The 27814-nt window shown below is 38.4% G+C and overlaps 2 protein-coding genes across 2 annotated transcripts; both read left to right on the top strand.

Moving 5' to 3' along the window:
- The first annotated feature begins 1751 nt into the window (after positions 1-1751).
- Positions 1752-10336, top strand: LOC139737982 (sulfotransferase 1A2-like). Its single transcript, XM_071648648.1, has 7 exons — positions 1752-1919; positions 5941-6123; positions 6765-6884; positions 7342-7620; positions 8340-8434; positions 8957-9140; positions 10230-10336. Exons 1-7 carry the CDS (start codon positions 1904-1906, stop codon positions 10334-10336), a joined length of 984 nt encoding a protein of 327 aa, XP_071504749.1. The 5' UTR covers positions 1752-1903.
- Positions 10337-16607: 6271 nt separating this feature from the next.
- LOC139737981 (sulfotransferase 1A1-like) lies at positions 16608-27043 on the top strand. Its single transcript, XM_071648646.1, has 6 exons — positions 16608-16623; positions 17563-17690; positions 18658-18979; positions 26084-26178; positions 26586-26763; positions 26937-27043. Exons 1-6 carry the CDS (start codon positions 16608-16610, stop codon positions 27041-27043), a joined length of 846 nt encoding a protein of 281 aa, XP_071504747.1.
- The last annotated feature ends 771 nt before the right edge of the window (positions 27044-27814 follow it).

The following is a 27814-nucleotide window of genomic DNA, read 5'->3' as shown; positions in this document are numbered from 1 at the left end:
TTGATAGACTTAAGGAGGGATTTGGTGATCCAATGCATTCTTGGTGCTTGGTAGAACGGGTGGGTTGTCGTAAAGGAATAATTTCATCATAAAGCAGTGAAAATTTATCCAAAAAAAAAAAAACATTAAATGCAGTTTCTACATCATTGTCAATACCAAAAACTTCTTCCCAGTTAGCAGTCAACAACCTCTCCCTGAGTCTATCGATGTTTCTTTCAGAAAAATCACGAAAAGTAAATCCTTGAGACTTAAGACAACTTTTCGCGAGAGGAACCTTTGCGTATATCGGGAAATGATCAGATATATCGGATACTATGACACCAGATAATACAGATGAAATACTATTACAAAAAATATTGTCTATCAACGTGGATGATGTGTCAGTCACACGAGTTGGTTTTCTTATTAACGGTATAAGGTATTTGGATAACATCAGATCTAAAAATTCTTGGCAGTGAACATTTTCATTGTAGTGAAGCAAATTCAAATTAAAACTGGAACGACCTCCCCCCTGAACTCAAAGGTTGTTTATCACTATCATCCTTCAAATGCAAATTAAGACAATATCTATTGAATAATTACGCTACATCAGCTCATTGAAATTCTGTTTTGTGCTGTCCAGGACTATCCCGTTATACTGTACTCCAGGGTTGTTGTCATGTCAAACCAGACTTTAAGAGCCCAGCTGTTTGCGCCCTTAAATTCTATCACTGTGTTTATGCATATTTTTCCTTCTGTAAAGATAGCTGGGACGAGGAAACAGCTGGTATTTCACATTCTCACTGCATTGCAACTGGTTGTTGAATGTCTTTTTTTTTCTGAATTTGCAGGTGCATGTGTTCCCTTCTTAATACACGCAATGTACACATTTCTAATACTGTCTAAACGGTATCATTGTTATTATATTAAGTCATATTGTATTGCCAGAACGACAATGGTTCATCCGCCTATATACTGCATGTGGTTTTTCCGACCCCTAACCTGCACTAGAAAAGAATTTGCTATATAACTGTATATTTGTACTTTTTTATTTTGTTTTTCTCTTATGTTCCGGTCATTGTTGTACCCGTGCTCCCCTTCTCAATCTTAAACTCGTTTTTAACCGGGACCTACGCTCAACAAGTTCGCTTTTAAGTAGGTTCCTTCATATTTCTTTAGCATTCATTCACAGATTCCAAACTTAACAGATCGACCACTATTATGTTTTACATATTTGCAATATTCTATGTACAATTGTATGTCATGTACTTTATTCAATTTTGTTATATTTGATGTAATTTTTCATCGAGAAATATGAAAATAAATTGAAATTGAAATTGAAATTGAATACATTGCAGCATCAGTATGTAACTTCATTATTCCTACCGATAAAAGCAAAGCACGATGTACAAAAGTGTGCACTGAATAACAAGAGACTGGTCATTTTTATTTTGCTTTATCTGCATGTCCTGTCTGTTGGACACTGCACACACACACACACACACACACACACACACACACACACACACACACACAAGTTGTAGACAGTAGAGAGACAGACGTGAAAGGGGGGGGGGGCGAAAACAAATACTAAAAGGCTGCCGGGTCAAGCAAATATCGGATACAATGATTGCGATACGTGCACTCATACGCAAAATTACACACACACTATTTTAATGCGTACTGTATTTGATGGTGGATAAGATATGACGTTCACTCTGGGTTTCTGGAGACAGTGCTAGTGCTCCTCAGATTTTTCCTTTGGATAACAGTCTGCGCGTCTGTACCATCAACTCTGCCTGATCGAAGTGGAAATCTACATTGTCGTATACAAGGTCTGCGCCCGTAGACTGCATTAGTATCTCTGGTGTTTATATGTCTTTCTTTCGTCTTTTAATTTCAGCGGGGTCTGTACTCTCGGAAAATGTCTGGATCCAGTGGTAAGTGTTCCTAATAATTTGTATACTAACTGCTGCTGCTTCTCCTGCTGCGCTGCTACTACTTCTTCTACTCCTCCTACTTAACTACTGCTATTACAACACTGTACTATCACTGTTATACTACTTCTACTACTACTACTACTGCTAGGACATACTACTACTACTGCTACTATATACTACTATACTACTACTACTACTACTACTACTACTACTACTACTACTACTACTACTACAACTACTACTACTACTACCAGGGGCGGATTCCGTAGAGAGGGGGCGCGTTTACAAAATAAGGGGAGGCGCACGCACCCCTCCCCCATATTTTCTTTTTATTTCTTTTGTTTCAACAAAAAATGGGGGGGGAGGGGCGTGCGCCGGTTGCGGTCCTCCCTGGATCCGCAACTGACTACTACTACTACTACTTCTACTACTACTACTACTACTGTGCTACTATACTACTATACTACGATGTACGGTATATAGACTATCACTATCTTGTATAGGCCCCTACTTCTGACGCAGTTATTGTCTACTACTATACTTCTACTACTATACTTTACAAGTATCTATAACAGTTGTGGCATATATTTTTTTTCTTATAGAGCTAAAAGTTGCAAAGTTTTAATTTTAAAGTTTTAAGTAATTAGACATGCCTATCAGGAGGTGTACTTGGGAACTGATATTCAGAATGGTGCATGCCAAAATGTGACGTGAAAGTATTCTTTTCTGTTTATTACTGCATAAAAGAATGGCAAGCAATAATGTGTTTGTGTATTATGACAAACCCTTTCTTCTTGAACATAGTAGAACAAATGTTGGGACATTACACATATTCAGCTATAAGTAATCCGTTATACAACGTCAACATACCTACACCATAGAGATAGTGTGCTTAGTGCCTGTATAATTATCTCTATGACCTACCTATAGTTTTTATAAACTGTAGAGAAAAGGTGATTAACAGACACATAATATTAATGAGACAAAAAAAAAAAAAAACCCAACCCGTTGAACAGATTATTACAGTCATAGACGCGAAGTAGTCTATATAATTCAGTTAAATTCAAGCACCTCAAGACATTTCAGTCACAGCTATCTTATTCCCTTTGCAATTGAAGCCGTGTTCAACGCTGCTACGAAAAAAAAATATTTGAGTATTTTGCCAAACTGAATCTAAGTCACTGACAAGAAAACGTCATTTGATTCCTGTCTTATTGTGTAATGACCAGCCGCTCTCTAAGGAAGACAAGTAATGTGTCTTTATGATGGTAAGAAGGGCTTACTTCTCGCTATCTGCACTTGTAAAAGATGAGCGAAACATTATGGTAAAGACAGGGGATGCTGGAATAGAAATTGATGAAAAAGATATTGATGAAATAAAAACAAATATCTAATAGCGTACTCGACTGTGACATTATTGGACATTCATCTGGCATATCAATTCATAAAGTCTGAAGTAATCGGTAAGTGATAATATCGGCTTTCCATGATTGAGGTTGCCATTTCAAACACTTTCACAACATACAGCTCAGAGTTACAATCTTGCACATATTGTTGTTTTTTTGTTGTTGACAGGATTGACTTTGTGAAATTTCATTTCATAAACGAGCAAAATTTAAATGATAATGTTAGCGTTACACATGAAACTTTGTCTTTTTAGTGGGTCCCTCCATTTTTCGAATTTTGCATACTGTTTACTTACTTCTAATCACTTGAGTTTTATGATAATGTATAATAGTTGTAAAGTGCTACAATCATTGTACATTCTTTTCATCTTACATAGTTTTACGCACCTTATTTTCTGTTACCCAAAAAAGTGATGTCTATATTATGTTCTTGTCGAAAAATGAAATAAAACATTGAATTGAATTGAATTGAATCATCGGATTTGCTTAGAAAGATGGCGACATTGAACCCCGATCATCAATGGCACAATTGCACCTGTAGAATTCTTTTATGCATCAATAGAAAACTGACATATGTTTGAATGTTTATAGCCAGTTGGAACTCCATCTTTTGAGCTTCCTTGACTAATATCATCTCTTAAAGTACCAGGTTGAACCTGATACAGCTATCACTGCAGAATAAACAAATCAGGAGCTAGGAATTACCTCTAATCTTTTAATCTTACAATCAACCAATGTTTAGCAGAAGTGATATTTGCAATTTTCTCTACGGAAGATAAATGGAAATAAAGTTTAAATTGAAAATGAAACAAAGAAACGAGCAATACTGAACACGATGTTCCATGCAATGATGATACACGTGTGATACGCCTATATACGTATGTATAGATCGGCATTGCATCCAAGGACGAAAGAGCGCCCGAGCGTTCCGTGAGAGAGTCCCGCCCGTGTTAACGCAGTATTTAAGGTCTTTGATGTTGATACACTATGATGATAATATTGCAAGGGATCTTACTCTTGAGATATCAAGCACACCAACCACACCACAGAAAATAGCTGAGTCAGTGTACCACTATCAACTCAATCTCGACAAGTGTGATCACGTGATTACGTGGCTATACGAAGCACTGGTGCATCTCATTCAAAAACCCCTTCAAAACACCACCGCCTTGCTCAGTCACAGCGTACACAGTCCAAGGTCCACATCCTTCACCGAGATGTCGTGCCGAGTCCACACATTATTTCTGTAGATATAATTGTTATGACTTCATTTGATTTCTACAATGCAAAGGGGCGGAGAAGGAAACTTTTACAAGCGTTTGCTAGAAAGGGTCGCCATATCCTTTCTATATAAAGCGGGGTCTTCCGAGACCGGCGTGAGTGTGTGTAATAAATACGAATACTGATAATCTTTTTCTCATTGTTGTCAGTTTTTAATGCCAGGGGGAAGAAATGTGTATCATTTGTGTGTATGTTTAAATGCATGTATTATTCATATATGATTTTCAGCATTTATATAATACTGGACCCCCATCGAAGAACAGGATCATTACAATAATGAATCTGAAATGAGCAATCCATCCATTTTGAAATCTCTGAATTGTTCTGTGTGTTTTTTAATGTGAAATGGAGAATAAACAACAAACAAACAAATACACAAGTTCGGCATTGACAAAATGTCCATGAATCATGCAGCCCATTCACGAGTCATACGCAGCTCATGAGCTTGACACTAGGCAAATAGCTTACAGGTGTAAGGCCCATGAGTCCGACACAAGGCAAAAAGGGCCCATTAGTCCCACACTATAAGGCTAAATTAAAAGGCACATGAGACCAACACTGTCGGATTCGTAGGTCTTGCTTGCCCTGTGTTGAGCAGTGGGCTGTATGACTCGTGGATGTTGGACTCTTAACGTGCACCCCTAATAGCGACATCTACACTAATGCGTGCGAGTCTGATTTCAAATCCAATGCATGTTTCTGAAAGAATATTCTTCTTTTATGGACCGCCACCCAATTAAGGCAAAGGCTTGTCGTTTTATTATCTGTGATGAAGATTAGATACCGTTTGTGCTGGAGCACTCTTGTTGTAAAAGGCGATTTTTACTTCGTTTTGCGAAATTTCAAGAGCCATTTTCGGATCATTTGTTTGGGACGACTAAATTTCGAAATTGAAATGAATCATAGATGTATACAACTTTACAACAAATTCTTTGTTGATTCAATTCCCCTGTACAAAACAAGTTTTGTGTATTACCGTGTATGTTTCTGCACTTGTCTTATTCGATATCTGCTGTTTGTCGATGATTATGTTTTCCTTATAATTAGTTTTAAAAACTCTCATTGATTTTATTGAGTAAATTGAATCTACAAAGTCAACACTTTTTCCTCGAGTTCCGTCCATGTCAAGAATACTAGCAACAAGCAGATTTATTCTGCAATATATATCCATCTGGCATTATCCCTGTAATTGTTTTAATCGGTGCAATGGTGAGATCAGAGTGATTGAATCGATAGGAATGTGTCTTTATCATCTACAAGTCTGCTAAGAAACTTTTTCTTCCAATTTTGGTGAACTATGGCCTTAATTTCTCTCTGCCCCCTTTATGAAACAGAAGGCACCCCTGCTGCTGCTGGAACGTCCCTGGTGGACCAACTCCCGGATTGCGCCAAAAGTCTCTGCTATGAAAAGGATGGACACATCATCTCCCTCTTCATGACGCCGAAATGCATCGAGAAGACCATGGCGTTCAAAACTCGGCCCGACGACGTTTTCATCGTCACCTACCCCAAAACAGGTCATTATTTCTGCTCTAGTGTATCACTTCTGCAACATCAAATTATCAAAGTCATTTGTTGATGCAGTGCAACAAATGTTGATGTTTTTGTTTGTTTTTATCTAAATAATTTCTTATCGTGTTAACATGATTCATGTACATTGATTCACGGTCCCAATGAAAAACAGCTTTTGCTGATTGGGCATTTTTATCCGTAGTAAAATAAAATGAATGAAATGAAACTTAAACTCGAGATCATTTCTACTCAATGTCTGGCCTATTTTGTCGAACAGTATGATTTACCTATATTCGTAGTAATGAATCACAGTGGGAACACTGTGGCACAGCGAAAAAAGGATTACAGACCTTCAATCGGGAGGTCCCGAGTTCAATTCCCGTCAATGGTCAACGTCTTTCACAAAATGTTTTTGTCTAACGTCAGATCCATCTTGTCCCAGGTATATGAATGGGTACCCGGCAACGCTAAGGTATTGATAACACCTCAGCCATCTGGCAGATCAGTTGCAAAACTGAAGAAGCTACTCTGGATAAAGGTTGAAGGAAATCATGTTACCATTAAAATCATTAATTTTATTGACGAAACCGGAAAGAAGAAATCTCGCATGTCTTGAATGTTGATCTCTTCTACTGCCCTTGTCCAGGCACCACATGGGTCCAGCTAATTGCGTACCTCGTAAAGGTGGACGGGGACGAGAAGGCGCTAGAAGGAAAGCACATCATGAAGGAGGTGAAATTCTTGGAGACACCAGATCTCGACTTTCATGAGGAAGTAAGCCCATTTAATTTCTCCTTCGTTGTTGATATGTTTATATTATGATAATGAAAATACTACATGAATGAAAAAAAAAGTCTGCCAATGTTTAGTTTGTTTACACAGGACAAAGGAGGGTATTACCCGGCTCCCTCCCCCCCCCCCCAAAAAAAAAGAGAGAGAGAGAGAGAGAGAAATGAATAAAAGACTTTTGAAATAGTTTGCTCTCCAAATCATCAGCGCAGGTGGCCTTGGGTCAAACATTTAAAAAATAACATGATCTTCTCCACAGTTTTGTATCATTCTCTCATTCAACCAAATCCTACAATATCATTAAAATAAGCATATCACATCTTCATTACTATTCATTACCACTTTGGTTCTTAAGTGTTCTTATGTTGCACGTGCTATGATTTGCTTTAAGTTGGCGCCCGTCAGGGAAGCAATGTACAAGGAAACGGAAAGACCGAACGCTTTGAGCCTCATGCAGCAGATGCAAAATGCCCGTACAATCTGTGAAGTTGCCGACGCCATGCCGCACGATTCTGTGAGAATTCTCAAGACTCACGTGATGCCAGTGTGGCTTCCGGAAAACCTCCGCGATGACCCGAAGGTCAAGGTCATATACGTGGCCAGGAACCCCAAGGACACGGCCGTGTCGTTCTATCACTTCTGTATGTACATGAGAGGCTTACCAAAATACGAATCTTTTGAACAGTTCATGGAGGAATTCCTCGCGGGAAGATGTAAGAAAAATAGTTCGACACTCCCTTTCTCTCCGTACAGCTCCACCTGTCCTTCTGTATGTTCCCTATCTTCCATGGCATTGGTCTCGGGCAGCTCCTCCATTCCCACCCTTTTCTTAACCCTTTCTTTTCCCATTTCTAGCCCTGGTGACCCTTCTTGATCTCTTTCTCCTAAAGTCAAGCCTTCCTAATCGCCTTCTATCCCATACATCATTCTCTCTAATATAGAAGGTAACTATAAAGATAGTGAGAACTATACTCTTCATTGCCATCATCATCGTCATCATCATCAATCATTATCATCATCATCATCATCGATCATCATCACGATCAATCATCATCATCATCATCATCATCAATCATCTTTGTCATCATTTATCAATATTTGTGTCATCATCGGTGTTATCGTCATGACCATTTTCGTGTCCTACAGTCCTCCTCTTTCATTCTTTTGCACGTGTATAGCCGTTATCTGAACAGTTTCTACGAAGTCTTTTGACTTGAGGATGAAAAATAATGTGCAGTTTTGACTTGGTTAAGCAGTATCCACTAGCATCACTAGCAAAGGAACTACTGAAAAAAAAAAAACCACGTAATAAAAGTCTTTATCCAGGTTCAGTGGCGTTGTTGACATCGTTAAGTTAAATCTGAATTGCTTGATGTTGATTTGATAAGACATGTCAACATTGATTTTGTTCATTTTAATGTTGACGTTACAGTGCCAGGAGGGGACTATTTCGACCACATCCTGTACTGGACCAAGCTGAGAAATCACCCCAATGTCCTCTTTCTTACTTATGAAGACATGAAACAGGTTAGAGTTATCATTGTTTCTTCTTCTCGCCAATTATTTTGGGTCCATTCTTTTTAAGCAAAAGTAAAATGAGGCTACAGAAGAATAATGATAAAAAACGCCTTTAAGTAGATGGTACCTGATGTTTTTCCAAGTACGTGAATCTATTTGATTTTACGCTGTCATATTACTTCTTGCCTGGCAATATCCCTCGGTCTTGTGAGTGCGTTGAGACATCTTAGGTCTTTCCTGAGAGCAATGCTCATATAAGATTTCCGACAAGATTGATAGGCTTTCTGACTTACCTTGAAGTTTTCTCCATCCAACCCCAGGAACATGAAAACAAGAAAAGTAATAAAACGCAATAATTAAAGCATGTAGCGCTCTTCCAGTAATAAAAGTGAGGTAAATAGTGAAAGAGGTAAACAAATACTTATAACACACAATCATGTTTTCCTTCTAAATGGATGACAACGTCAGAATACGGATAAATGACGAAATCTCTTTACCACTTCTTTCTTCCCGCCTCAATCTGTCTCCAAGGATCCGCGAAAAGCTGTGGTGCAGATTGCCGAGTTCATGGGCAAGTCGCTCCCCGATGACGTCATAGATAAGATCGTCAAACTCAGTTCGTTCGACTCCATGAAAAAGAGCGACAGCACCAAATTGTCCGAAGCTTTCAAGGAGGAGATTGACTCGAGTGGCAACAAGGATTTCTTCAGAAAAGGTTTGTGTGCTCTGCCACCGGCATGCATGCATTGCATGGAAGATTTGTATTAGAACGATTGCTTATGAAGATCGAAGGTTAGAGAATCCACGGAATATTTCATCTGTAGAATGGTTGTCTGAAAGTCCTCACACAAATTCATGGTTATTACAAACATGGGCTCGTCCATTTGTCAGTCTGTAGAATAGTTATCTCAAGGAGTCATCACACAGCCCCTTGGCTATACAGTTCCTCATTCCGAAGACTCGGTACGAAGGTTCGTTATTCTGAAAGGCTGTTAATCCCACAATAAAAGAAGGTTCGTTAATCCGTAGGTTCGTTAATCTGAAAACGAAATAAGGCTCGTAATTGGTTCGCCTCTTACCGAAAATCGGAATACCGAACCTTCGGAATAATGCTACAAAATGTTTGGATTAACGAACCATATTTCATTCTCCTATAGCCGAACTTATAGGTATACGGAATTTGTGTGTTTCGGAATACCGTACCTCTGAAATAACAAACTTATTTTGTTTTCGGATCAACAAACCTTTAGGATAAAGGAATATCATTTTTTTTTCTCATTGTCTGTTTTTTCCTCGTTCGGGTGTCGCAGTTGGGTAGAATAAAGGGAAAGGGTGGTTTTGTGAGGGAACACAGCAAATCAGATTCCATCTTTAAGTGTTTCTTAAAGACGGGATGCTTTCATGACCTATCTGTGTCATGTCTGCCATTGTTACGACATGGGCAACAGTACTGTTTCTTTATAAGCGACTTCTCAAGGTCGCTAAATACATCGAAGATACTTGAACAGCAGATGAAGATGAAATGACACATGGATATAGGGTGCAAAACCGGTGAAGTGGTCCTCCCCAAGTACAACTGGACCCCATGGATAACCAATAGTGCAGCTGAATATAAGGTATCAAGCCATCTTGTCAGATGGAAAATGCAAACAAACATACATACAAACAAGCAAACAAACAAACAAACAAACAATTGAGATGTCGATGATGACGACCAGGGAGAAGAACGCTATTTTCCATATTCTATACGGTCACCAATTCTGTATGTTGATTTATCTTATTTTCATTACGATTATTTTCACAGGGATTGTCGGTGACTGGAAGAACATCATGTCTGAGGATCACAGCAGACGTGTTGATGCTCTCTTCGAAAAGAAATTCGCAGGGACGGGGCTGGTACTGATGAGTTAACCCGATCAACATCACCGCGACAAAATTCCCGACCACTATATGCAAACAGATTGCCCTCAGTAATGACAGAGTTACCTTTATAGCTGCATGATCATGATGGAAACCTTTTCTTTTTTTTATCATGATACAACATTACTTGATATAGTGCAGCAGTCACGAGTAGATCGGCTTTACTTCGATTTGCCCATTACCACAAATAAAGTTAATAGCAAATTTTATATTATGCAAAATATCAGAATGATATTTTGGCTCATAGAACACAGAGGACAATCATTGTACTGTAAGTTTTCCGTGCTTTATTCAAGGATAGCCCGAATCAGAAATAGCTAATTTGTTCAAAAGCAAATCCAAAACCCTATGACACTGACCGGCCGAAAAGAAACCTTGATCATTAAGTAGGCTTACAAAATAGTGTCTATTATATTCAGGCCACTCTAATAACCTACTCTTGTTTTTTGTTCATTGACAATCTCTCATAAGGCGTGTCCAGAAATGAATGCCTTTCAAGAAAGACCTTGCATAGTGCCAACTTCGAGAACATTCCTAAGTTCATCGATCTCATGTCGCAAAATATTAAGTTTTATTCTATTTTTTTTTTTTATTTCTCTGTCTGCATGTCAGGATCCGTTGGAATATTAACGAAAAACTAAATCAACATACCGATGTTATTGCTCCTCACATCTATGAACGAAAATGTCTTCTGTAAGATGTTACCACCAAACAATGACATAAAAAACAACTTTACAGAAATGAATCAGATATTTCAAAACAGCCTAGCTCAGAGAGAAAAAGAGGGTACGTTCTATTTATACGTACTATACCGTGTACAAACTGAATACTGGAAGGAATGCAACACTGCGAAGAAGAATAATCGGCTCTATCTCGGAGTGTAGAAAAAATCTCACTAAAATGTTCTGAACATTTTTATGTTGTGAAAGTAATGAATACAGCTGCACCCAATGGATTATTATGCTGTCCGATGTTACATGTTGTCACAAAGCTGTGATTTGAAATAAACGAAATAGAAAGGTGATGTGTATGTAACGATGATATTCAAGTAAGAGATGTTATAAAGTGGTAAGCAGTCTCACATTAATTGATCTATGTAGTTCCCATGTGCTTGATACTTATCAATAAAGATACTGCAAGCAGGCCCAAAGTCTGCCTATTGCATGCTGTTATTACAAAGAATTATGAGCTCACTGAATCTTGCTTCACATTCTAGCTTCGACGAGTTTTTCAGACTTTCAACTTTCGAATGACGCATGAAACACACCAACTTTGTTGAGGAAATAGAAAATATTCCTTGATAGGTGTAAAGGAAAAAAATATAGATGTGAGAATATCGATAAGATTTGGCTCAATTTCAACAGGCCATATGTTTGTGGTGGAAGATTATGATAATGATGACTTCATGAGACTGACTCGAGGAAAATTCAAATGTCATTGTAATATGCTTCCAATGAATTGCGAAGTTCCAGAAGAATACGTAATTCGTAGAATCTAACTTACTCATGCACACAATAATAGTAATAATAATAATAATAATAATAATAATAATAATAATAATAATGATAATGATAATAATAATAATAATAATGTGTATAATGAATGTATATATACATGTATATATATATATTATGTAATATATATATATATATATATATATATATACATATAGTGTATGTGTGTGTCTGTGTGTCTGTGTGTGTGTATCAATAGCAAGAGAACAAAAATTCTTCGGAAACTTATTAATGCTGTACACCAACAGTTTGTTTTCGATGCAAGGTAGGCTGCAAATAACCCACACACAACCCCCAATACTAATTCTATTCGCTCCGGTAGCAATAGCTCAGATGATATCAACAGCAAGATTACTGAATCGATCTACACCACATCTTAATGAGGCAACACGTGCTTTGCTCGGAAAGTTGCACGTGTATCATCCTTTTTAGACCATACCCAATTTTCTTCGACTTGATTTAATGTCATTATTCGTTATTGCGCTGCCATCACTGGCCGTATTTCGTCTCTAAACGAATTTCATTTTACTTTCCGATTAAGTAACCCTTTTTCATTTTTGGCACGAACGAACCAGATTGTATTTCAGATCATCTGACATACTCTCATTTATACTTTTTGCTGATGATCCAAATATTTTCTTTTCTCACCAAAATCCAGATGCTCTCGTACGTATCGTTAATTCCGAATTGGAAAAAAAAGTAACTCAGTGGATAAGAGCTAATAAAGTATCACTTAATCTCCAGAAAACTAAGTATATGTTTTTGGCAATTCCATGGAAGCTTTACTCACAAATATCATTTTTGATACTTATATATATCTACTTATGTAGATATCACATCTTGCTTGTTTCTATGTGTTCATTTACTTTCTTTTTTGTTGCTGTTGTATTATGTGATTATTACTCACAATATGTACTATTTGTAACAGGGCTCACTTGAAAAGCAGGCCCTTGGGCCCTGAACGTGACTACCCTGTTTTTTTTTTTAAATAAAACTGAATAAATAAATAAATAAATAAATAAATAAATAAATAAATAAATCATTTTTTATGATACTCTGCTAGAACGTGATCTCATATAAAATTCCTTGGTACTACAGTGGACGATAAACTTTCGTGGAGGCCGCATATCAAAGTACAATAATTTCACGTAATAGACACAAGTCTCATATTCCGTTGTCCTCTTTGTTGACATTGTATTTTTCTCTGATTTTACCTTGTCTTAATTACGGACTCCTAGCATGGGGCAGTGCCCATCAATTACTTTTACTGCAAAAAAAAGGCACTTCGTATTATTTGTGGCGTCCCGCTACGTTCCCATTCAGACCCATTATTTACTAAATATAAGATTTCGAAGATTAAAGATTTGTACCTTTTTCAACTTGGTCAGTTTATGTTTAATTACAATGCAAATGCACTTCCTAGTATATTTTCAATTCAATGTTCCCATGGAACCAATTTTTTCATAATTATCTTACTAGGCAATCTAATGAGTTTCATTTACCCCTCCTGGGAACTTTATTAGCTCAGAAGACATTTATATATACCGGTCCTAGATTTTGGAATTCATTGAGATGTGAAATAAAAAATTCCCTATCTTTGCATTCTTTTAACCGCAAGTTGAAATTCTTTCTGTTACATCCTCTCTGATATGTTTTCTTTATTAGTTAGATCTCATCAAGCTCAGGGTTCATCATCTATCCACCAATCAATCGATCACTGAATTCATTATTACGTAATGAAGTAGCCATCACAATCTTTGCACAGCTGCGTGCAGTACCAGCTCTCTGAAGCACACCCTCAATCACCTCCTGTTCCATTTCCCTTGTTCAGTGTGTAGGCATTCTCTTTTGTTTTCCTTTTTCTCCTTCCATTCTTTCCATCTGTTCTGTCAAGTCGTGTCATGTTTTTGTGCTTCTCCTGTTTTGTTCCGTTCTGTCGTAAATCATATGTGATAAGACACGTGTTTGTAAATAAGTAATTCATAAGTTTGTTCTTTTTTTTTGAGTGGTTCACAACATACAAGCTTGCTTTTTAGTCATGTTAGTGGGCCATTTTTTTTTTCTCAACTGAAGCATAACGTTGTACTTTTTTTTTGCCAGTATGCATTCTTTTGTTTATCTGTATCATTTATCTTTTGCAAAGTCGAATGTTTCTGTTCATGATGTAATTCCAGATTAATTATGTGTTATGTTTTGTTGGAAAAAGAAGAATGAAAATAAATGGATTGAAAATTGAAATTGAGATTGAATTTTTTTTTTTTTCGTAGAACAAACCTTCAGAATCACCTCTTTTTAATACTCGGACTGACGAAAATACGGAATAAGGAATCCTCGGACTCACAAACCTCCGTAAATGGTAAAAACGAACTATTGGACTAATGAACCCTCGGAATGACGACCTTCGAAAAAAATTTAACCTATATGTTTATTTTGCTCTAATGCAATATATATTCCAGGCTAGATAACGGTATGTGTATTACTGAGTACATGATGAAAGAGAAACAAATAATTTGACAAGGGGCTACAAATTCTCTTTCATCCCGCTTCTTCTGTCAGATGGACTTTGAACAAAATCAAAACAAACACAACTTAGAGAGAGAGAGAGAGAGAGAGAGCTAGGAACGTCGTAATAGTATAAACTTTGATTGCCTCCGTACAATCGTTCACACTGTACAGATACTGCTCTCATTATGTGAGATATAGACGTTGTTGAGTCAGCTACTGTTTCCATAGATTGCTCTTTTGATAACAATCTATATCAATAAGCACTGATCAAGGTGGCATTCTACATTGGCGGCTCAAAGGGCTCATTAGTCAGTCAAGAGACTTTGTCAGTGTATTTTTACATACACTTTTCTTTCCTTCATTTCTTCTGTTTGAATTCATTTCAATGTCTAGCTCCAGTGGTAAGTGTCCCTACGTAGTTACACTGCTATTCTTTTTTTTTCTGACAAAAGTTGCATGAAACATTTCTTTTATGCAGTTCAAAGCTTCAAAGTTTCAAGAGTCAGTAAGAATTGCCGACAAGGTTGAATTTGCAAACTGATATAGAACGGCACACGACTTGGCGAAGACTTTAATTCATTGAGCAGTCGTGTGACATCAATCTACGTTTTAATTAGTATGCTTTATTCGAGTTCCGCCCACGTCAAGAACACTAGCAACCAATGCTTGTTGATTGATTCGCCAATATTTTTGTTAACATGGCAATATCCTATAATTCTTTTAATGGATAATGAAATCCGTGTGACCGAATGGTATACAGTAGTGTTTAATTTTCGTTTACCAGTTTGCTATGACTTTTTTCGTTTGTCTCCACCAACTAACAATGCACCCCTTCCTCTTTTTCTGTTCCTTATGGTAATAGAAAGCACCCCTGCTGCTGCTGCTGCTGCTGGAAGGTCCCTGATGGACCAGATTCCTGCTTGCGCCAGGAGTGTTTGTTATGAGAAGGATGGAGTTATTCTCGCTGTCTTCATGACACCCCACTGCATCGAGAAGACCAAGGCTTTCAAAACTCGGCCCGACGACGTTTTCGTCGTCACCTACCCCAAAACAGGTAATCAATTCAGCTCTTCTGTGCATAATTTTCCTCTAGGTTCCGACATCGCATAATGATAATCAAAATCAAGGTGGTTTGTATTCACTGTTTGGCCTATTTTGGTCGCACAGCGTATACCTTGTGAAAGGCAAATACAGTACATCTCTGAGTGACACGACATTTGCTCCTGAGACATTTGCTCCTGTCGTTTTTTCGTCGAGGACTTATGGTCAGATGGAGGTTTGTAATGGGGTTTTAGGTTTAGTTTGATATGAGGATTAGGATTAGGGTTAGCGTAATATTGGTGGGTAGATTTATGTTTGGCTTAGTGTGCAAGTGTTCCATGGGAGCCATTGTCGCAGGAGCAAATGTCATGAAACCATATCTCTGACTTACTCAGGTTTGATTTTCACATCAGTACTTAAGCATGCATTCAGTGATGGAACTATTTCACATTGGATTTATGCACTGTATTACATCTTCAATCGGAAGGTCCCGAGATCGAATTCCGTCAAGTGAAGTCCTTGATACAAAATGTTCCTTGCCCATCATGTTCCTCTCGACCTAGGTGTATGAAGTCTCACCAGGCAAAGATAGGGTAATAATATTGTCAGGACCTTCTGGTGGAACAGTGTCAAACAGTGCAGAAGCTACTCTAGATTAAAGGAAACCCAAACCCAAAGAGCAATGTGGATTGAGTGAAAGCAGCAACACCAATAGAACATATAGTGAAAGTCTGAGGAAAATCGGAAAATCGATGCAAAAGTTATGAATTTTTAAAGTTTTGGTTTTGAAACCACTGCATGAGGAGACTACTAGATGTTATGAGGTCAAGTGTGGACAAAGAATTTTTTTTCTCCTCCCCGCCAGTAGAGGGCGGACTCTACAATGGTGTCAGTGATTTCATGGGGGTTGCCATTGTACCAACGAACTAAAACATAGTGGAATGCGTGTCCCTATTCCCAACAAACACGAGACCGTGCAGCCAAATTACCGTGTTGCGTCGCCATCTTGCTAGGGCAATTTTTCCTTATATAGAGTGCACGCTTAGGCGCGGTCAGACTGGGCCACTGGTAGCGCGCAAGCAAGAGTACGCCGTCCAGTAGCTAGTGATTATGACGTAACAATGCACGTTTGTACACGACAATGATCTTGCGCTTCGGAGACACAGCCCGCACTCCATATAAGGAAAAATTGCCCTAGCATAATGGCGGTGGTAGCAAGTTTTGGTGGTTGTGTATTTCCTGGGTGAACACGCATTCCACTATGTTCTAGTTTGGTGCATTGTACCCACTAGTGATGGCGGACTTTGTGTACTAAGTATACATTTCTACAGCGCGTATTACGCGAACTTCTGAACTTTTACGCGAGTATGCACTTGATTTAGGCTGCTCCTCGGTTGCTCGTTTCTTGCTAGCGTGTTAATAGGGAGCTTTAGATTTTAGACGCGCGGACGTTCAAAGGGAAAAAACATGGTCGGAGCGTGCGCAGTAACGTGACGTGCGCTACTACGCACGCTCAGACCATGTTTTTTTCCCTTTGAACGTCCTCGCGTCTAAAATCTAAAGCTCCCTATTAGCACGAGGGGTGAGCCTACCGCCTTGTTGTCATCCAGTGCTCCCCTTGCGCTCACAAAACAATAGTACAGGGCGTATGAAGACTCCGCACTCTAAAAGGTCACTAGGGAAAATCTCTTTGAGTGTGGACAACAATTTAAAGAATATAGAAAAGGAATTCTACAAATATTTGCTTTTCAAGCATAATAAAAGAATACTTGACTAACCGCTTTCAGAAATAATCGCTACCTAGTAACATACACTGTATGTCTGCAGTATCAAGTTGATGGAATGTGTAATTTTCATGAAAAAAGGGAATATTTGTGGAATTCCCTTTATATTTTCTTTACATTGTTGACCACACTAGTAGTGTCATAACCTCTAGTAGACCCCTCAACCAGTTGTTCCAACACCAAAATTTTAAAAATTTATAACTTTTGTATCGATTTTCCGATTTTCCTCAAACTTTCACTGATGTATTCTATTGATGTTGCTGCTATCACTCCATCCGCATTTCTCTTTGGGTTTGGGTTTCCTCTTAAGAAGACCATATCATTTGACCTCATTTTAACATCAGTGTTAGTCTCTTCTCTTGCCCCTGTCCAGGCACCACATGGGCTCAGCTAATCGCGTACCTCGTAAAGGAGGACGGGGACGAGAAGGCGCTGGAAGGGAAGAACATCTCGAACGAAGTGAAATTCTTGGAGACGCCAGATTTCGAGTCCATGCACGAAGTACTATGATCTCATTTCCTCTCTTTCTCAGTATGTGTATATAACATGTATGTATATGTATATATATATATATATATATATAATGAATGAAATATATATATATATATATATGAAATATATACAGTGTTTATATACATATATGTATATATATATATATATAATGAATGAAATGTATACAGTATTTATATACATATCTGTATATAAATATATGTATATATATATATATATATACATACATATAGTACGGAAGATGTTCATCATCGCGGTAGAAACTGAAAGAAAGAAAGTTGATCTTTTGTCGCACGAAACTTTTGTCGCGCTATATCATATATATATATATATATATATATATATATATATATATGTTTGTGTAAGTGAAAAAATATGTTCTGCCTAGGTTTTAGCCCTGGTCAAAAGTCATGAGCGAAGACCAGTCGGTGACCGGTTTTAGTCAGTTGAAAAGTTTCCGATGCTGATCTTTGAAGCGCTTTTCAAATTGTCGTCAAATGATTTTCCATTGGTCAGTAATCATAGTCGGCAACCAGTTGCTGCTCAAATATTTTGGGATGTGGTCGTCGATTGGTTGTCGATGGCCGCTAGATATTTTTCGTGTGCTGGGGTTGGCGACCACTCTTCGCGTTTGTGTGACGAGGCCCATAACAGATCACACAAGACATTAGTCCTAGAAAGAATTGATCAAATTATCCTCTCCAACAACCACAACAACCACAACAACTACAACAAAACTAAAGCAAAGCTACAACGAAAGAAAACTGAAGGAATCTTACATTAAAATTATAGGCATAGAGGTCTATCTCAATAATTATGGGGAATAAAATGTTTCTAAACGTTTTTAGCTCGTTCTTTTTTGTAACCCTCTCGCAACTATTCGCGACTGCATCTTAGACCACTGTGATTCTTACCTCATGTTATGCATTTACATGTCCTGTTACATGTTTCTTTCTAGTTGCAGACTACAAAGGAAGCAACGAATGAACCTAGCACGGGATCGAATGTTTTGAAACTTCTTCAACAGTTGCAAACTGCCCGTACAAACTGTGATGCTGCTGACGACATGCCTCACGATTCTCCCAGAATTCTCAAGACTCACGTGATGCCACAGTGGCTTCCGGAAGACCTTCGCGATGACCCGAAGGTCAAGGTCATTTACGTGGCCAGAAACCCAAAGGACACGGCCGTGTCGTACTATCACTTCTGCCAGTACATAAAAGCCATGCCCAAATACGAGTCCTTTGACCAGTTCATGGAAGAATTCCTCGCGGGAAGAGGTACAGAGATCTACTCAACACCACTATCACTCCATCTCTATTTAGAACACTCATTTCCCTGTTAATACTTATCTTTCTCTATTGCTCTCGGTCAAGTATTTTATTCTCTCTCCTCTTTTTATAACCTATCACTCACATTTATGGCTATGACTAATTGTGTCGTTTACTTACACCCTTTATTCTTCTCTACCTTGTGTTTCTTTTCTTCATCTGCTTCTCCCAATGCCCAAGGCCAAGCTCTCATATTCGCCATTCCATACCACGCACCATTTCCTTTGACACATAAGAATGGAAGGAACAATCATCGCCATCATGAATACCATCAAATTGTGGGTGCTGTTCGTTATTACGAAAGTTCATTATCCCGAAGGTTCGTTGATCCGAAACACACAAATTCCCTATACCTAGAGGTTCGTTAATCCGAAAATGAAAAAGGGTTCGTTAATCCGAACATTTGTGGCGTTATTCCGAAGGTTCGTTAATTCGAAAATGAAATAGGGTTCGCTATTCCGAAGGCTCGTTTGTCCGAAAATGAAATAGGATTCGTTATTCCGAAGGTTCGGTAATCCGAAAATGAAATAGGGTTCGTTATTCCGAATATTCGTTGATCCGAAAATGAAATAGGGTCCGTAACGAACCTTCGGAATAACGAGCTTGTTTCATTTTCGGATTAACGAACCTTATTTAATTTTCGGATTAATGAACCTTCGGAACAAACCTTATCACATTTTCGAACTAGAGAGGGGCCGTCAAAGGCGGCAGACCCACGCCTAAGTACAAAGTCGGGGTAAACATAATGTGCATTCGGTCATCTACCAGAATTCGGCCACTTAATTGCCAGTGTGCTTTATCACCAGCCAGTGAGTTCTACCAAAGATCGTACAATGAAGTGTACGATCTTTGGTTCTACAGTCACATCACACGCAAATCACATAATTACACATACGGTATTAACACTCATTCACGTACAGGAAAGTCCTTAAGTCTCCTCCAAAAATCCATCGAAAATCCCAAATTCCACCGTCAAAAGTGCAGAATCGGAACTTTTAAAAGCGCGCGCGAATTAAGTCCAGTTTTAAGAGTATTGTCTACGCGACGGGTCGCGGAAAAAAGCGCTAAAAATCGAGAAATACGCCGTTTTCTTGCGGGATATTTTGATTATAGCAAGCCGAGAGTGTGATGATATCAAAGGTCGTATGAGTGTACGATCTTTGATGGTATCCACAAAAGCAAAAAAGAAAAACAAAATTTACGTACCCCCTAGGCAATTACCACTATGATTAGTGTCTACGGGAATTATTCAATGCAAGGGTTGAATGCAAATGTCTACTGCATCAGTATTCGGCCACCAACGAGCGCCGCAACGTCCCCGGTGCAATTTTGCACCAACAGTGTAGAGCGCGATGCATTTTCAGCGGCCTTGCACACGCATTGACATTGAGCACGCATATCGTGCAGTGTGACTGCGACCGAGCAAAATGCTCCTCCAACGAAAAAAACAATCAATGTTAATTTGAAAAATCATCAAATACCAAAGGTCGTATGAGTGTACGATCTTTGATGGTATCCACAAAAGCAAAAAAGAAAAACAAAATTTACGTACCCCCTAGGCAATTACCCCTATGATTAGTGTCTACGGGAATTATTCAATGCAAGGGTTGAATGCAAATGTCTACTGCACCAGTATTCGGCCACCAACGAGCGCCGCAACGTCCCCGGTGCAATTTTGCACCAACAGTGTAGAGCGCGATGCATTTTCAGCGGCCTTGCACACGCATTGACATTGAGCACGCATATCGTGCAGTGTGACTGCGACCGAGCAAAATGCTCCTCCAACGAAAAAAACAATCAATGTTAATTTGAAAAATCATCAAAATACGGGCCAGTTTGTGATGACGGAGAACGAACTTTCATAAATCTAGAAGGACATAGTCCCTCAAATAGGCCTAAACGTAAATTTCGGAATTCTTACGAACATTTGAGCAGCGAAGTCGGATCGTTGGGGAGTTTATGTCTTCGTATGGTAGCGGAAAATCGCAAAGTGAGAAACGGGAAATTTTCGGAATGGTCACTATACCATGGGGTCAAAACTTCAAGGTCACACAGAATTTGCAAGGGTCAACCGATTATCACCAAAATCTAATCGATTCTTTCCTGTCATTATCCAAACATTCCCTGAACATTTCGTGCAAATCCGTTTACCCGTTCTCTTGTTATCTTGTACACAAACAAACAAACAAACAAACAAACAAACAAAAAACAAAAAAACAAACAAACAAACAAACAAACAAACAAACAAACAAACATACGGAACCCTTTACATAACCCCCTGCCGATTTTCATCGGCGTGGGTAAAAAAGAAAAACAAAATTTACGTACCCCCTAGGCAATTACCCCTATGATTAGTGTCTACGGGAATTATTCAATGCAAGGGTTGAATGCAAATGTCTACTGCACCAGTATTTGGCCACCAACGAGCGCCGCAACGTCCCCGGTGCAATTTTGCACCAACAGTGTAGAGCGCGATGCATTTTCAGCGGCCTTGCACACGCATTGACATTGAGCGCGCATATCGTGCAGTGTGACTGTGACCGAGCAAAATGCTCCTCCAACGAAAAAAACAATCAATGTTGATTTGAAAAATCATCAAAATACGGGCCAGTTTGTGATGACGGAGAACGAACTTTCATAAATCTAGAAGGACATAGTCCCTCAAATAGGCCTAAACGTAAATTTCGGAATTCTTACGAACATTTGAGCAGCGAAGTCGGATCGTTGGGGAGTTTATGTCTTCGTATGGTAGCGGAAAATCGCAAAGTGAGAAACGGGAAATTTTCGGAATGGTCACTATACCATGGGGTCAAAACTTCAAGGTCACACAGAATTTGCAAGGGTCAACCGATTATCACCAAAATCTAATCGATTCTTTCCTGTCATTATCCAAACATTCCCTGAACATTTCGTGCAAATCCGTTTACCCGTTCTCTTGTTATCTTGTACACAAACAAACAAACAAACAAACAAACAAACAAACATACAAACAAACAAACAAACAAACAAACAAACAAACAAAAAAAAAACAAACAAACAAACAAACAAACAAACAAACAAACAAACATACGGAACCCTTTACATAACCCCCTGCCGATTTTCATCGGCGTGGGTAATTAACGAACCTTCGGAATAACGAATATTCGGAAAAAAACGAAGTTTCGGAATAACGAACCTTCGGAATAACGAACTGTAATCAAATTTTCGTCATAAATCTTCTTCGTCACGGGACATTTCCTCCGACAATGGAGCCGTATGCAACTCGAAAATCCTTGCGCAATTTGTACGTAGTTCTCACACGTATGTGAATGTCATGTTTCATTTAATTTAATTTCATTTCGTTTATTTCATTTCCAACAATGTAAAACATTTTTATACACAAAACTAGAGAGGGGCCGTCAAAGGCGGCAGACCCACGCCTAAGTACAAAGTCGGGGTAAACATAATGTGCATTCGGTCATCTACCAGAATTCGGCCACTTAATTGCCAGTGTGCTTTATCACCAGCCAGTGAGTTCTACAAAAGATCGTACACTGAAGTGTACGATCTTTGGTTCTACAGTCACATCACACGCAAATCACATCATTACACATACGGTATTAACACTCATTCACGTACAGGAAAGTCCTTAAGTCTCCTCCAAAAATCCATCGAAAATCCCAAATTCCACCGTCAAAAGTGCAGAATCGGAACTTTTCCAAGCGCGCGCGAATTAAGTCCAGTTTTAAGAGTATTGTCTACACGACGGGTCGCGGAAAAAGCGCTAAGAATCGAGAAATACGCCGTTTTCTTACGGGATATTTTGATTATAGCAAGCCGAGAGTGTGATGATATCAAAGGTCGTATGAGTGTACGATCTTTGATGGTATCCACAAAAGCAAAAAAGAAAAACAAAATTTACGTACCCCCTAGGCAATTACCCCTATGATTAGTGTCTACGGGAATTATTCAATGCAAGGGTTGAATGCAAATGTCTACTGCACCAGTATTCGGCCACCAACGAGCGCCGCAACGTCCCCGGTGCAATTTTGCACCAACAGTGTAGAGCGCGATGCATTTTCAGCGGCCTTGCACACGCATTGACATTGAGCACGCATATCGTGCAGTGTGACTGCGACCGAGCAAAATGCTCCTCCAACGAAAAAAACAATCAATGTTAATTTGAAAAATCATCAAATATCAAAGGTCGTATGAGTGTACGATCTTTGATGGTATCCACAAAAGCAAAAAAGAAAAACAAAATTTACGTACCCCCTAGGCAATTACCCCTATGAAATAGTGTCTACGGGAATTATTCAATGCAAGGGTTGAATGCAAATGTCTACTGCACCAGTATTCGGCCACCAACGAGCGCCGCAACGTCCCCGGTGCAATTTTGCACCAACAGTGTAGAGCGCGATGCATTTTCAGCGGCCTTGCACACGCATTGACATTGAGCACGCATATCGTGCAGTGTGACTGCGACCGAGCAAAATGCTCCTCCAACGAAAAAAACAATCAATGTTAATTTGAAAAATCATCAAATATCAAAGGTCGTATGAGTGTACGATCTTTGATGGTATCCACAAAAGCAAAAAAGAAAAACAAAATTTACGTACCCCCTAGGCAATTACCCCTATGATTAGTGTCTACGGGAATTATTCAATGCAAGGGTTGAATGCAAATGTCTACTGCACCAGTATTCGGCTACCAACGAGCGCCGCAACGTCCCCGGTGCAATTTTGCACCAACAGTGTAGAGCGCGATGCATTTTCAGCGGCCTTGCACACGCATTGACATTGAGCACGCATATCGTGCAGTGTGACTGCGACCGAGCAAAATGCTCCTCTAACGAAAAAAACAATCAATGTTAATTTGAAAAATCATCAAAATACGGGCCAGTTTGTGATGACGGAGAACGAACTTTCATAAATCTAGAAGGACATAGTCCCTCAAATAGGCCTAAACGTAAATTTCGGAATTCTTACGAACATTTGAGCAGCGAAGTCGGATCGTTGGGGAGTTTATGTGTTCGTATGGTAGCGGAAAATCGCAAAGTGAGAAACGGGAAATTTTCGGAATGGTCACTATACCATGGGGTCAAAACTTCAAGGTCACACAGAATTTGCAAGGGTCAACCGATTATCACCAAAATCTAATCGATTCTTTCCTGTCATTATCCAAACATTCCCTGAATATTTCGTGCAAATCCGTTTACCCGTTCTCTTGTTATCTTGTACACAAACAAACAAACAAACAAACAAACAAACAAACAAACATACAAACAAACAAACAAACAAACAAACAAACAAAAAAAAACAAAAAAACAAACAAACAAACAAACAAACAAACAAACATACGGAACCCTTTACATAACCCCCTGCCGATTTTCATCGGCGTGGGTAATAACACAATATCAATACAATGTAGTAACAAAGAAAAATACGTAAAGTTAACAATACTACGCATCACAAAAGCAAATGAAAATTGAATTAAAACTAAAGTTGCAGGAAATGGAGGAGACATGCAAACTAAAAAGCTAAGTTTGTATTTTGCAGTCTCCTCGTGGACAAACAGACTAAATAACATCAAAGAAGCAATTTGCTGAATATAATATAAAAGGTGCACAACACATACAGACCTATACAAACAAACAAACAAACAAACAGACGGACAATCAAACACAAGCAACCTCTCTTGTAAAAAGAAAGATAGAGAGAGAAAAAAAGAACACAGTGAGGGAAAAGGAGGAAATATTTTTGAAAGAAGAAACAGAAAGAGACATGAGGACAGAAAAAAGTCGAGAAGGGAGACGAGATAAAGGGTCTATACCAGCACACGCGAGGCATATGATGCGATGGATCACCGAGGTATATGTAGGAAAGGAATAGATAAATGAAAAGAAAAGAATGAGTATAACGAATAAAAAAGAAGGCTCAAAATCAATGCTAATTAAAATGTAACTCATTCAGCTCTATAGGAATTTATGAACTTCTTCAGTTTGAATGTGAATGTGTTTAAACTTAGAACTTGTTTCATACTATCATAGAGAAAGTTCCAAAATTTGGGGCCAGTAAAAGAAGTGCTGATCTGAGGCAAGTCCAAATACACGAAGAACACGTGACTCAAAACCTGACCATGTAGTGCAAATACATATTTATGCTGATTCATGATACTTTTAACATCACTTATGTGGCCAAATGAATATCTAAATACGTGTCATACACACTGATATATCTTACGATAAGTTTCCCGCTATTTTACCTCAGATTCCATGTATATACGCCTATACAAGAAAATCTTCCGAACCAAGATTCTGTCAATGACATAAATGTCAATCACTGTTTAAGGATTGATATGACTTACAAACTACATCGGAATGCATATTCCCTATATTTGGCAAACCTTACAGAAATTTGTTCGCTTGTAATGATTATCAAAAGACATTGTATGGAAACATGTACCAAACGTTCGTTGGAATGTCTTAAAAATGCGGGAGATATGACGGAAAGAACTTGACAGCTTTTACATATGCGAAACAATGTACAAATTACAAGGATCTGTTTGGGCTTTCATAAAGAACTTGCGAACATCGCTCTCTTCTTGACTATTTAATACTTATAAGAGTATGTTGAAGTTTTTCTTAAATTTGCGAAAAAACATTAGAAGTAAATCCCACCCAACTAAAAAGCAACAACCCCGAACACTTGAAGATGCTTGTTGCGAACATCGCTCTCTTCTTGACTATTTAATACTTATAAAAGTATGTTGAAGTTTTTCTTAAATTTGCGAAAAAATATTAGAAGTAAATCCCACCAAACTAAAAAGCAACAACCGCGAACACTTGAAGACGCTTGTTTATCTAGCAGTTTCTATGAGGTCTTTTGAGGATTGCATTATAAATTATGATTTTGTACCGTCACATTAATCAAGCTTTATCTGCACGTGACCACTGGGGAAAAAAGGAAAGAAAATATTAACCCAGTTATTAATAAGCCAAATCTGGATTGCTTTGTCAAGATTTGATGAGACGTATCAACATTTACCTTGTTTATTTCAATGTTGATGTCATAGTGCCCGGAGGAGACTACTTTGACCACACCCTGTACTGGACCAAGCTGAGAAATCACCCCAACGTCCTCTTTCTTACCTACGAAAACATGAAACAGGTCAGAGCTATCATTGTTTCTTCTTTACGTGACATGCTAAAATCCATTTAAAAATACAGTGTAGCTACAGGAGAATCAACAGCCTCCTGCAAGTCGAAATTTGTAGTCTACGCATGTGCGAAGGAAACTGACGTTGGGCAAAAGCTTAATAGTTAAATGAAACTTGCTCCGAACATGACAAGCCTTGGTATGTAATAGGAACATCCCTCACCTTGTGACTCGTGTATTGAGCTATTATTTATTTATTTACTTATTTATTCATTTATTTATCTATTCATTTATCTATTTATTTATTTATTTATTTATTCATTCATTCATTTATTCATTTATTTATTTATTTTTCAGAGAGAGCGGACATGGAGGTGTAAAATTTTTCTGTAATCTCCTCGTTTTTCTTCTCACTACAGGATCCGCGGAAAGCTGTCGTGCAGATTGCCGAATTCATGGGCAAGTCGCTCCCCAATGACGTCATAGATAAAATAGTCGCCCTCAGTTCGTTTGACGCCATGAAAAAGAGCGTCAAATTTTCTGAAGACTTGAAGGACGAGATTGATGAGAGTGACAACAAGTCGTTCTTCAGAAAAGGTTCGTACGCTCTGTCAAACAACACAGCACAACAAGACAACAAAATAAAAAGAAATTGATGGTGACGAAAAGTTAGAAGAAAGCGGTTTGTTTAACTGTAACCGGTTTGTTTAACTGTCACCAAGTCTGTATGTTGATGTTATCTTATTTTCATTACGATTATACTCTTACAGGGATTGTCGGTGACTGGAAGAACATCATGTCTGAAGACCACAGCAGACGTGTTGATGCTCTCTTCGAAAAGAAATTCGCTGGAACAGGGCTGGTACTAAGGAGTTGACTCTCTCAACCTCACCACCTCGAAGTTTCCCGACTACTATATGCATAGATTGCCCTCAGTGCTGCCAGAGTTAGATCTGCGTGATGCAAACTTTTTTAAATCATGATATTATATCTTTCATTCATTCTTGTTTTTATTTTGATTTCCAAACAATATACAGAGGTGATACAAACATCAAAATGACAATATATTATTGTAACATACAACATATCTTGTTTGATGGAAATGAAAATTGAGGGGCTACTAAAAAGCTAACTCGTATAGTGCGGTCCCCTCACTTACTCACGTGACATTACTACAATACACTTATTCTTAGCTTACAAACTACGTGATATTATGAGTCTGGAGCAGATCGGCAGAATTTCGATTTGCCTGCTCTAAGAAGAAAATTACGGACAAATTTGATAATATCCACATGTTGGCTCCTTGAATGCATAACGACAGAGGATACTCATTCTACTGCAAGTCATCCCTGGTATATTCAGGAATTGTCCCCAATCAGAAATTAATATATTGTTCAAAAGCAAGTCCAAACCCTATGATTCTTACTAAGCCAAGTAAAAAAAAAATCTTGCTCATTAAGTAGGCTTACTAGCGTCTATGTATTTTGAACGTTTTATAACTCATTAGCAAGTTTCGTTCATTGATAATTTGTCATATCATGATAACGCCATGTCTAAAAATGAACACCTTTTACGAATGACCTTGTGGTCCCAACTTCGAAAGTATTTGAAAACCATTAACCTTAAATCGTTAAATTTTATGCATTCT

Source organism: Diadema antillarum, unplaced genomic scaffold (genome assembly GCF_040938485.1).
Source record: "Diadema antillarum isolate AM-2024a unplaced genomic scaffold, OU_Dant_1.0 seq00000718_RagTag, whole genome shotgun sequence".
NCBI lineage: Eukaryota > Metazoa > Echinodermata > Echinoidea > Diadematoida > Diadematidae > Diadema > Diadema antillarum.
Note: the sequence above shows the minus strand (reverse complement) of the source record. Positions and strands in the feature narration are given on the sequence as shown.

Coding starts and splice junctions, on each gene's coding strand:
- LOC139737982 (XM_071648648.1), top strand. Junction 6,124..6,764: donor CGTCACCTACCCCAAAACAG/GTCATTATTTCT, acceptor GCCCTTGTCCAG/GCACCACATGGGTCCAGCTA. Junction 6,885..7,341: donor GACACCAGATCTCGACTTTC/ATGAGGAAGTAA, acceptor AAACGGAAAGAC/CGAACGCTTTGAGCCTCATG.
- LOC139737981 (XM_071648646.1), top strand. Junction 26,179..26,585: donor CCTACGAAAACATGAAACAG/GTCAGAGCTATC, acceptor TTCTCACTACAG/GATCCGCGGAAAGCTGTCGT. Junction 26,764..26,936: donor CAAGTCGTTCTTCAGAAAAG/GTTCGTACGCTC, acceptor ATACTCTTACAG/GGATTGTCGGTGACTGGAAG.